The sequence below is a fragment of the Vidua chalybeata genome, chromosome 22 (assembly GCF_026979565.1).
Source record: "Vidua chalybeata isolate OUT-0048 chromosome 22, bVidCha1 merged haplotype, whole genome shotgun sequence".
In the NCBI taxonomy this organism is placed as follows: Eukaryota; Metazoa; Chordata; class Aves; order Passeriformes; family Viduidae; genus Vidua; species Vidua chalybeata.
The window spans coordinates 5692959-5704732 of record NC_071551.1 but is presented as its reverse complement, the minus strand read 5'-3'; the positions used below and the strand labels follow the sequence as shown (position 1 = coordinate 5704732).

The following is an 11774-nucleotide window of genomic DNA, read 5'->3' as shown; positions in this document are numbered from 1 at the left end:
CTGCCTTCAAGGTTTCTGTCATTCAGGAAAAGATGAGTTAATCCTTCTCAGTCTGTGTGACACTTAATGACATGTACAAAGGAGGTGAATGGCATCTTGTTGCATAGCAAGGGTAATATAGAACACAATTTCCCCTGAAGAAATAGCTCACATACCTTATATAATGAATGAGCTCATTTTGCCTGTGTTTGCCAGAAACAATAAAAGTTAGAAAATGTCCCAGTAATTAAAATAAAGTGTTACCCAGATTTATGGTGAGAAATGTGAAATGTCAGGCAATTGAGTGCAGCTCCACACTCACAAATAAGCTTCACATTCGTTAGAACAGGTTGCATTCATTAGGAGGAACAGTGTGGGTCCAGTGCTGGCCCCAGAAGGCAAGGAATGGTTTCTCCTGCACAGGGAAGGAAAGCAGAGGGGAGGGAAAGGTGCCAGCTGGCACATTCCCTGATGGATCCTGGTCCTAGTGGTGATGCTGCAGCAGGCACGGGACAGACAGGATCATAGCTTCAAGATGGGCTTGGATTACATGATGGATGGGAGGGGGAGAGGAGAGAGAGTCCCACTGTCAGCCTGCCACGTGCAGGAAAGAAATCTAATAAAAATTTTTGAAGGGTGGAGATGAAAAAGGGAATCTAAGCATGGCCAGCCTTTCCTGCAGTCCTTCCTCTCACAGTCACTGTTCATTATTTTAATACAAATGCTGTACCCAGGAATAGTTTCGAAGTTTACTAGGTATGAGCTCATCTCTTGCTTAAAATAATCTTAAACCCTAATTATTTTTTCTATGCACCATTCTTTGTCAGAGGGCCACGTAAGTGAAGTGGGTTTAATCTACATAAATACCATTCCTGTAGCCATGGGGAACCCTGAAAGTGCAGAACTGCTGGAGACAGAAGTGGAACTCTCTGAAAGTCTGGTGGAAGCTCATTTGAGCAGGTCCTGCTGGAACATCCCCAGTGCCTCTGTGCTCTGTGCAGCTGGAGGAGGGCAGGCTGTGGAAATGTCCTGCTGGGACACAGGCACTGGGACACTGGAAACCTGCTGCCCCAATGTCTCCTGTCACCAGCTTTTGTGCTCTTCTCTTCTGACACAGCTAATTAAAAATTGAAGAGACTTGAAATGAAAATGCTTTACATAAATCTAGTCTGACAGTTGATGCTGTCTAGAAATGAAATCTTTCAGTGCCTTTTTCCTGAAAAAAGAGAACAGGGCAATGTTAAATCAGACACTTCAGTAAATACAGATCTAGTGGGGTCTCTCACTACCTGCTTTTACCAGACTGAAGTGTCTGATTCAAAACATAGCCTGTCTTGTCCACTGAAGTATGGAACAGGACAAAAAAAAAGAATTTTTAAACAACCCCAGTCCTCTTTGTCTTTCAGTGTTGGATTCTGTTATTGCATAGTTTTGATCTGGGAGTAGTTCTAGGAATATTGTGGAGTTTTGTCAGGAAAAAACCCAGTCATGAAGTTAAAATCTTGGTAAAAGATTTGAATTGTGATAAAGATCTGCAGGGTGGCCTTAAGTCAGTTGCATATCCTTTCTGTTCTGCAGTTCCACATCTGTAAAATGACAGAATGGATTTGTTTCGTTTTCATTACATGCTTGTAGGAAAAAAAATCTCATTATGCTAATGAGGTGTGCATGTGCTTTAATCACAGGTTCATTCAGAAAGCCCATAAATGAAATAAATATGAGATCAAATCAGAAGAATTTGTGAGAAAGGAGTAGAAATGTGGGATTTTTAGGACAGCACGTTCTGAATGAGTGAAGTGATGATGCAAGCACTGAGCTCCACAGAGTGCCTGGTGCTCTGTGTGTTATTTATAGAAGGCACAGGCCTTTACAATAAATTGCAGGTTCACCTGTCAGAGCAGCAGACAGGGGATCACTTTACAACAAGAGGGAAGAGGTCATAAATTTCAAGCAGACTCATTCCCTGCCATGATTTTAGATGTTGAGCTGCTGTAAAGGATGTATTAAAGGACATGAGGAGAGACACCAGGATCAGAAGCTGTGGTGATAAAAACCTGGCGAGCAGATCAGGAGATCTGACAGAGTTTTTGTAGCAAAGGTACATTAAGCTTATCAGTATTATTTGCAAAATATAGATACCATGATGATGAGAAATGCTCTCTAATTTGGAAGAGATTTTGGAAGAGAGAAGTGAATTCCCTGGAGTCTCTGAGAGGCTGTGGAGGGAGGGAATGTTTGGCCTGTGGGGTCTGGGTGAGGTGGGAGCGAGGCCGTGTCACTGCTCTGTCCCAGGTGGGTCACACTGGTTGTGGAGCCCAGCTCTGCTGCCCTTTACTCATCCCAGCAGCTGCAGCAGATCCAGTCAGCATTGCCAGAGCTTCTCCTCATGGCAGAGTGTGTGTGGGAGGGCAGGGAGGGCAGGTCACCCACCCTGTTTGGTGCAGCTTGGGTTCTGCTGATCAGGAGCTCCTGCAGGGCAAGGCTGGCACACTTCCTTTACTATGGATTACTTTGGGATAAACTATCGGAGAGACTTAAATCCAGGCTTAACTTTGTCTGAAATGGTTGATTTTTCTTCCCTAGAATGGTGCTTGTGGCTCTGGGAGGAGCTGCTGAGGGGGGACAGCAGCAGTTCAGTGCACTATTGAGAGGAACAAGGCTTTGGCTTGGTGCTCCTGTCCCTGCCTCTGCTGGATGTGGATGCTCTGCCTTGTTTGCTCGTTGCTGGCTATGCTGAGAAATGAAAGATTTGCCGTTCATGTAAATGGCAAAAAGTCTGTGCAGCCCTGACTCCCTACAGGACTATTCCGTGAGCTCCTTTGGGAATCCCAAGAGTTCCAGTTTTATTCCCTTCTCTAACTCTGATATTTCCCAGTGAATTTATTTTTTTACTGGTGGTAGCAAGCATGTTTTCTAGATTTTTTAAAATGAGGTGTTTGGCAGCGTCCACCGGGACATGTAGGTGCAGAGTGTGTGAGGGAGGGAGGGGCAGCCCTGAGCAACATACCAGGCAATTTAGGACAAAAAAATTCCAAAAAATGGAGAACTCTTTCATGTGCTTTTAACAACCCCTCACCTCCCATACTTCCTAGGATGCCTGATGATTTCCTGCAAATGAAATACGAACTTTAGGTGAGAGCAAGTCATGTTTTTAAGCAGGTCATATGTTCATTACATGTATTCATCATGGATATATGGCCAAGAGGTTCTGTACTTGGGAAAGACATAAAAGATACAGGGGGCAGGCCATGGAGCTGAGCTGAACAAAAGGAAAAGAGTTAAGGAAATAATTATGAGTTCTGAATCCATAGGGCTCTCTGGGAGAATCTGCTGTGAATGTGGTGAAATAAAATCAATGAGCTGGACCAAAACCCTAAAACACAGCCTTGCTGCCATTGCTGAAAAGTCCCAGCCAGCTCACTGAACTCACTGTCCTGAAAGGTGTGCTGCAAATAGTTGACTTTTCCATTAATTAAAAAAAAAAAAAGACTGTTTTAGTTGTTATGAGTCTATTGCTGACCTTCTCAGACAGTGAAAATTTTTTGTTTGTTCATCTTAACTATGACTGATTCTTGCAACTTTTTTGGTGACTTTTTAGATGTCTTAAATTCACTTATTTCAGTGCATATCTCAGAGAAATATGTACAAAAAGAAGTGGCATCTTTAAAATAAATGTTTCAAAATTAATTTTGGCTGAAAAGATAATTTAGTTGACATTTTTGAAGTCATTTTCTGTAAGTGGAATATGTGTGTTGATGAAAAATTGAAAGATTTGAATGAAAAAGACCACCTGACTCTCAGATAATCCTTTCCATCAGAGAGTTTGAAACCTTATTCCTCAGGTTCTGGATAGTTTGGCATTCCCCAGTTTCACTGTAATTGATCAGTGAAAATGATGACTTTGATAAATGATAATCTCTAAAGGAAAAGAGGGAAGGAAATATCCTGTCCATGCAGAAATTGTTTTACTTCTGTCACAATTAGCAATGGATATGTACAGTACAAGCACGGAGAAAGTGGAAATTGGCTGCTCCAAGGGCTGTGCTGTCTAATGTGAGCTGCAGCAGGAATTTTGACGTGTCGCATTCGCACCCACGCTCCCCCCCTTCCTTCTTCACAATCTTCACAATAGGCCCTTCCCAAACGTTTTGTCAAATAGCTGCAATATGCAGCACAGCCCTTGCTAATCCCCAGCTCTCCCCGAGCAGGCAGGCAGTGAGAACCAGAGGGGGCTGGGGGGAAGCCTCTCGGAGCACACTTCTCCTGTGTGTGTACAAACACAGGCACAAACACCCCCCCAGCCCGGGGGACGTGCAAAAGGTGGGACCCGGTGCTGGGGAGAGGCACCGAGTGAAGGCGATGGGGAGGGAAGAGAACTGCCTGTTAAATATGGAAAATGGAGTCTGCTTTTTGTTCTGGGCCTTTGGAATCTGTGGGTGGATTGGAACTGGCAGGCAGGGAGCAAACACCCACCCACCATAGGGCTGTGTGGTTCAGAAGTTTACAAGAGTGTTTGTGTTCCAGGAGCTGTTGGCCTTGAAGCCAATGGAGAGGGGGAGGAGAAGAGGGAGAGAGTGAGAAAAACACTGTGGTGTTAGGGCCCTTCCTCGGAGATATTTTTCCCCTCTCCTTTCCCAGCTCCAGGGCTTTGGAACTGGAGCAAGAGTGACTGGGGGACAGATAAATCTGATTATAAGATGCGGCACTCACAGTCCGCCATGGAGAGGCAGAGACTTGTGAAACCACTGCCACCTTAATGCCACATGACGGCTCCCTTGGCTCCCCCTTCTCCTGCCCTGCTGCTGTTTGGTTCTGCAGTCTGTGGGATGTAAAGATGTGGAAGTTTTCCTGTGTTGTTACTGCAGGAGCTGAAGCTTGGTTTCTGTCCCATCATGGCTTTTGGTTTGGAAGCTGCCACTCCAATTGCTCACTGTCTGAGTATTGCAGATACAGAAACTGAGGCACAGAGAGACTGAGCAACTTGCTCAAGGCAACAGGAAATCTGTGGGAGATCTGGGAATAGACCCCAGATGTCCTGAGTTTTCTGTCTTAACCACAAGACCATCTTCCTGTCTCTTTGGTAGTCCCCTCTGCTTAAGGAATTCCATTTCCGAATTCCACCCATAAACAATCTGTTGCATGATCCAGTGATTTATTTGCATTAAAAAGTCATTTGGAAGAGAAAATGGCACCTCTCTTAAAATGGAGCTACTGCTTGCTGTCCTTTCTTTCTAGGGGATGAAGGAGAGGGAGTGAAAAAAAAAAAAAACACCAACCCAGCTTCCAGAGCTGAGAAGCTTTTCCATTGCTATCCAAACTTCCTGCAGGCATTAGTTTGGTTCTTTAAAAGAATCAGGAACTCCATATGTGATGTTTGAGTTTATCTGGCCATTTATATTTTAGTGGATCATAAAAAGGCCTGAAACTGCACTAAATCCATCTAGGGAGTGATCCTGCTGCTGGTCCCCATTGTATCCGAGCGTCTCTGGTGACAGTCTGGTCAACTGCCACAGCCCTGAGGGAATTCACTGTGTGTCTGGTGCTTCTCCCCTGTCACAGTCACAGTCAGAGCTTCTCTAAGAGGAGGCTGAATGCTGGGAGGCGTTTTCCTTCTACCAAAGCACACCCTTCAGTTTGGAAATGGTGGAATGGATGGATGTCCCTCATATTATCACAAGGTACCATATGTACCTTCTGAATATAATTTAAAAATTATTCTTAACTAAAACCTTTTAGATTATCCCGTTACACAATGAAGAATATTCCTAGCCCTGCTTTCTCTTAATGTGGTAACTTCTTTAGCATCAGGAATCAACAAGGACTGTATGGCCTAGATTGTTAAATCCCATCTTTAGACCTTGGTATTGTGGTAATATCTAAAAATCCCACTCATGGATCACCAAATCCTCCTGTGATGGATTGTATAAACAGAAACTTCAAGGGTCCTTCTTGCTACCAGTGGCTTCCTATTAAAGGAATTTGGTGGAGATCCTCCAAGGGTCTTCTCTGAGCACATGAAGACACAGCTGCTGACCTGGGCCAATGTGTTTGGTTCCTGCCTCTTCTGAAGCCATTTAGCACTTTGAGGGTTGATGTCCAAGTTGGGTATGTGAGAGTGGGTTCCTCGCTGGGGAAATGCTGACTTAGGAGCAAGGTCAGAGCTCTTACACAACTCTTACACACCCTTTCCCTTTATTCTGAATTAGATTTCAGACTATAAAAGTAGAAATAAAACACAAGAGCTTGGTGTGTGTCCTGCCCCATTACAATGAGTCTGAGTAAATCACAGCGGGTTTGTTTTCCAATTGCTCTTTTAAGCACTGTTTGGATATTTGTCTGTTTGCTCCTCCTCTTTTGTCCCGATGTGTTTTTTCTGCTGTTCCACTGCCATGAACTCTTCCAGAGGAGACTGTCCAAAATTCAATGTCTGTGTCAGTCACACTCTATGGATGAGCAGGGCTTAAAGTCCTTGTTGCATTACAAACACCATTAACAATTGTGCTGGTGTGTGAAAGTGCTCCCCAGCCCTTTTTGGCACACAGTTGACAGAGCTCTGAGATAACAGTGGAAACCTTTTCAGCTTGTTCCTTAATGGTGATGCTAAGTGGTGATTGAAATGTTTGTTAGAATTCTGGGTGTGCAGTCCATGGAAAATGGGAGAATACACTTTTTTTTTTTTTTTTTTGCTTTGAAATCTGATATTAATAGAAAGTAAGATCATCTCGCTCCTGACCTGAATAATAAATCCATAATGGAGTTGGCAGTGCTGCTGGGCAGTGGGTGTCCATGCCATGGGCAGTGGGTGCCCATGCCTAGTCATTGGGTGTCAGTGCTGTGGTCAGTTGGTCTCCATGCCTTGGGCATTGGATGTCCGTGCCATGGGCAGTGGGTGTCTGTGCTATGGTCACTTGGTGTCCATGCCCTGGGTGTCTGTGCCATGATTACTGTGTGCCCATGCTGTGGGCAGTGAATATCCATGCTATGGGGAGTGGGGATCTGTGCCATGGTCAGTGGGTGTCCTTGCTATGGTCAGTGGTGAGTGGTGTCCATGCCATGGCCAATGACTGCAATGGGCAGTGTATGTCCGTGCTATGGCCAGTGTGTGACTGTGCTAGGGGCAGTGGATATGTCAGTGCCCCAGGCAGGAGGTGTCCGTGCCATGGTCAATGACTGTGCCATGGTCAGTGCCTATCCGTGCCATGGTCAATGACTGTGCCATGGTCAGTGCCTATCCGTGCCATGGTCAGTGACCATCCGTGCCCTGGTCAGTAGTCAGTGTTGTCCGTGCCATGCGCCGTGTATGTCCGTGCCCTGGCCAGTGGTGTCTGTGCCCTGGTCAGTGGTCAGTGACTGTCTGTGCCCTGGTCAGTAGTCAGTGTTGTCCGTGCCATGCGCTGTGTATGTTCGTGCCCTGGTCAGTGGTCAGTGGTGTCCGTGCCCTGGTCAGTGGTGTCCGTGCCCTGGTCAGTGGTCAGTGGTGTCCGTGCCCTGGTCAGTGGTCAGTGACTGTCCGTGCCCTGGTCAGTGGTGTCCGTGCCCTGGTCAGTGGTCAGTGGTGTCCGTGCCCTGGTCAGTGGTCAGTGGTGTCCGTGCCCTGGTCAGTGGTGTCCGTGCCCCGGCCGCGGTTGTGCGGGCCGGTCGCGGTGATCTCTCATCGGTCGGTAGAGGGCGCCCGTCCCCGCCGTGCGGGGGGCGCTCGGTGCCCCGGACACTCCGGACACACCGGACACTCCGGACACTCCGGACACACCGGACACTCTGGACACACCGGACAGCCCCGGACACACCGGACAGCCCCGGCCCCGCGGGTGGTAGCCCAGGAGCCGACCCGCGTGTGTGCCACCAGCGTGGCCTTAGTGCTGCCTCTGCCTTCCTGCTCCAGCGGACAGCCCCAGCCCCTGCCCACCCGCGCTGCGGTTGCGCCTCTAGCTCCTTCCACGCGTTGAGCGTCGCCTGTGGGTGGAAGGAGCGTGTGACGTGTGCCGGGAGTGGGGAACACACGTGTGTCGGAGCAAGGGAGCACACGTGTGTCGCTCGCCTGTAGCGCTCAGTGGGTTGGGGGCTCCGGTGTCCCGTGGCGCCCCGAGGATGCGCTCTCGTCCCGCGCGGTTGTCGCCCATCAGTTGCGCTCTCACGCCTGTGATTGCTGTCGGCGCGGGGCGTGTGCCCGCAGTTGACGCCGGGCAGGGCGCCGTGAGTGCTCACACACGCTCCGTGCCCGTGCGAGCTCCACCAGAGCCGCTCCCCGCGCCTGTTCCATTTCACCGCTGCCAGAAATCCAGCGGCGAGAGGGAAAAAGCCCTCGCCCTACCGCCCCTCCTTGGCGGCGCGGCGGTCCGTGAACCCAGCAGTTTATCCTCCCCCCCGCTCCCTCCCTCCCTCGCCGGCGCTGCCGCTGGGGCCGCGCCGCGCGCCCGCCCGTGCAGCGGCTCGGCTCGGTTCGGCTGAGCTCGGCACGGTTCGGCTTGGCTCAGCACGGCTCGGTTTGGCTCGGCACCACTCAGCACAGCTCGGCTCGGTTCAGTTCGGTTCCGCTCGGCACGGTTCGGCTCGGCTGGACTCGGCACATCCCAGCTCGGTTCGGTTCGGCGCAGCCGGGCTTCGATCAGCTCGGTTGTGCTCGGCGCGGCCGGCCTCGCTTGGAGTGGCTCGGCTCGGCCCGGCTCGGCTGGGCTCGGCCCGACCGGGCTCGGCTCGGCTGATCCCGGCACATCCCGGCCGGTCTGGGCGCAGCGCGAAGGGGGAGGCGGGCGCTGTTCCTGGAAGAGCCCGGCCCGGGGAGTTGGTCACATTCTTGGCCGGGATTCAATGACTGAGGCAGACACCAACAAACACAGGGGGGGAGGCGGAGGGCGGGAGGCTGAGCCCGCCTGCATTAGCTCAGCTCTCAGGCACTCTCAGTCACTGCTGGAAAGAGGAGCTGGGAGGATGTGCGCGCTCTCACCGCGGCTCCCCACGGCACAACGAGAGCACCGGCAGAAATAAGGGAAGGAAGGCGAACCGAGAGCCGAGGAGCCCTCCCAGGCCGAGCAGACGGACCACGAGGGGCAGCGGAGCCGCTCCTCGCCCGTGCGGAGCCCCCGCGCCGCTTTGGCAGTGCCGGCGATCTGGGCCTTTTCTCCTGCGTTGTTCCTTCCACAGACCGAGCGTGCTGCCTCCTCCTGCTTTTTACTTTCCTCCCCCGCGCCTTCCCTCGGTGGATATGGACAGAAGGGGGATCACTGCAGAGAAGCAGCAGCCGCCAGAACATATTTGAGCCCGGGTGCTCGGAGCGTGGCACAGACTTTTTGTGTTTCTGTGGGTGGTGTGTGTGTGTGTGAGTGAGTGTGTGTTGGAGGTGTGGGAGGAGGGATTGGTTTGCCTGGGGGTTGGCTGAGGGGGTGAGTGCTCGGATGAAGACCTCTTTTTGCCGTGATTCTGTGCTCCATCGGGGCAGCTTGGAGACTTGGAGGGTTTGAAATTGTAACGCGAAGCAAGAGAAGAGAAAGAAGAGAGAGACACGCATACAAAAGGATTTATTTCCTCTCCGTTAGTGGATTGCTGAGTGAGAAGGAGGAAAAACACAAGGGTGGGTTGTTTTATTTTGTTAATATTTTTTCCTTAAAAAAAAAAATCCCATAAGTGGATTTGCACCAGGGTGGAAGATAACTGGGGATTTTTGCTGTTTGTTTTGGGAATAGAAACTAAAAAATGGAGACTGTAAGTAGAAGCAGCTTCCAGCCTCATCCAGGACTGCAGAAGACCTTGGAACAGTTTCATCTGAGCTCTATGAGCTCCCTGGGTGGCCCTGCTGCTTTCTCAGCACGATGGGCACAGGAGATGTACAAGAAAGACAATGGCAAAGACCCCGCGGAACCTGTACTGCATCTGCCCCCGATCCAGCCTCCTCCGGTCTTGCCTGGTCCCTTCTTCATGCCCTCGGACAGATCCACGGAGAGGTGCGAGACCATCCTGGAAGGGGAAACCATCTCCTGCTTCGTGGTGGGCGGAGAGAAGCGGCTTTGCTTGCCCCAGATCCTGAACTCGGTGCTCAGGGACTTCTCCCTGCAGCAGATTAATTCGGTGTGTGATGAGCTACATATTTACTGCTCCAGATGCACTGCTGACCAGCTGGAAATCCTCAAAGTCATGGGCATCCTGCCCTTCTCCGCTCCTTCCTGCGGGCTCATCACGAAAACTGATGCTGAGAGGCTTTGTAACGCCTTGCTTTATGGTGGCACCTATCCTCCCCACTGCAAGAAGGAATTCTCTAGCACAATTGAGCTGGAGCTCACGGAGAAGAGCTTCAAGGTGTATCATGAGTGCTTTGGGAAGTGTAAGGGACTCCTGGTGCCAGAGCTTTACAGTAACCCCAGCGCAGCCTGCATCCAGTGCTTGGACTGCAGGCTCATGTACCCACCTCACAAATTTGTGGTCCACTCTCACAAATCGCTGGAAAACAGGACTTGCCACTGGGGCTTTGACTCTGCAAACTGGAGATCCTATATCCTCCTCAGCCAGGATTATACTGGGAAAGAGGAGAAAGCTAGACTGGGCCAGCTCTTAGATGAAATGAAAGAAAAATTTGACTATAACAACAAATACAAGAGGAAAGCCCCTCGGGTAAGTGGTGCCTGTAATTTTAAAGGGGGCAGGGGGAATTTCTGTAACATTCATCGATATACCCAAATTGTTACCAGCTGCTTTTCCTTGGAGTCATTTAGCAATTTTAATCGTGTTCTCCATTCTCCCCGCGTGTGTGTCACTGTGGAGGAGCAGTGGTCGAGATGGCACCTTTATTTCTCTGGTTGTGTTCTGACCACGGTGGTTGGAGTTTGTTTAAATTATGGATGTGTATTTGTATATTTTACTATGTGTGGACCTTGATCTTTGAAGCCCATCACACTGCCCCAGACTTTATCTGGCAGTGCATGATTTCGGGTCTTTAAGGGCTTCTTCACTCAGGGGTCAAGGCAAGGAAGAAGCCAGGAAAAGGGAGCAGGTACTGATGGCTCCAGCCACAAGTCCATGCACTTTTCTGGTCGATTGAGTGTCGCCAGCGATGGAAGTGCGGGCTGAATGCTATAAATGCTTGTATGGAAATAAAATGTGCCTGTTAAGGAAAAAAAAAAAAAGTGCCGGTAGTGCAGGTTACTGGTTTATAGATGAAGTGTTCAGAACGTGAACGGAGAAGTCCCTGCTTTTAGAGTATCCCTGTGGAGCCTAGATTTCCCCAGCAGACAGGCTTTTGTATATTGGATTCTGTATACATCCAGCAAACGACTGTGTCTAGGGCCAGCTGCAGCAGCTCCTTAAAGTATTCCATGCAGTGCTGTGCTGAGCCAGACAGCCAAATCACATTTTTTTTTTAGGTGCCACTTGTTTTTCTTTCAGTCTGAGCTGCCTTTAGATCCCAGAATCCCTGGTGTGTGGGTGGGAGGCTGCCTTGGCATCTGGCACCGGTCCTGCTCCATGGGCAGCAGTGCCACAAGGCCTTGGGGACTCGCAGACACCGGGATGTCTGTCTGGCTCCTGCCGTGCTGCAACTGGCTGGGGATGAGCAATTCTGCTTCCTGCTCCTTCCCCCCGGTGCGAGGGGAAAACAAACTCCTGCCTCCCGAGTTCTCCCCTGCAGGTTTGTTGGTTGGGCTCTGCCTCGCTGTCAGAGATTTCCAAACTTTGGGTTTTTGTGTCTGGAGTGGAAGGGCAATACACACGCCTGGAAAAGAGAAGATGTTTAAAGCCCACTATGAAAATTCGGAATTAACTTACCAAATACCTGTTTAAAGGAGCAGGCACACACTCTGACTAAGGTA

At 49.8% G+C, this 11774-nt stretch overlaps 1 protein-coding gene across 1 annotated transcript in view; it reads left to right on the top strand.

Annotated features, from left to right (window-relative positions):
* The first annotated feature begins 8871 nt into the window (after positions 1-8871).
* Positions 8872-11774, top strand: part of SKI (SKI proto-oncogene) — a 101468-nt gene continuing 98565 nt past the window's right edge. Inside the window, exons 1-2 of the mRNA XM_053963176.1 lie at positions 8872-9547; positions 9660-10581. Of these exons, the coding sequence (XP_053819151.1) occupies positions 9670-10581 (912 nt within the window). The 5' untranslated portion in view covers positions 8872-9547; positions 9660-9669. The remainder of the gene's footprint in view (positions 9548-9659; positions 10582-11774) is intronic.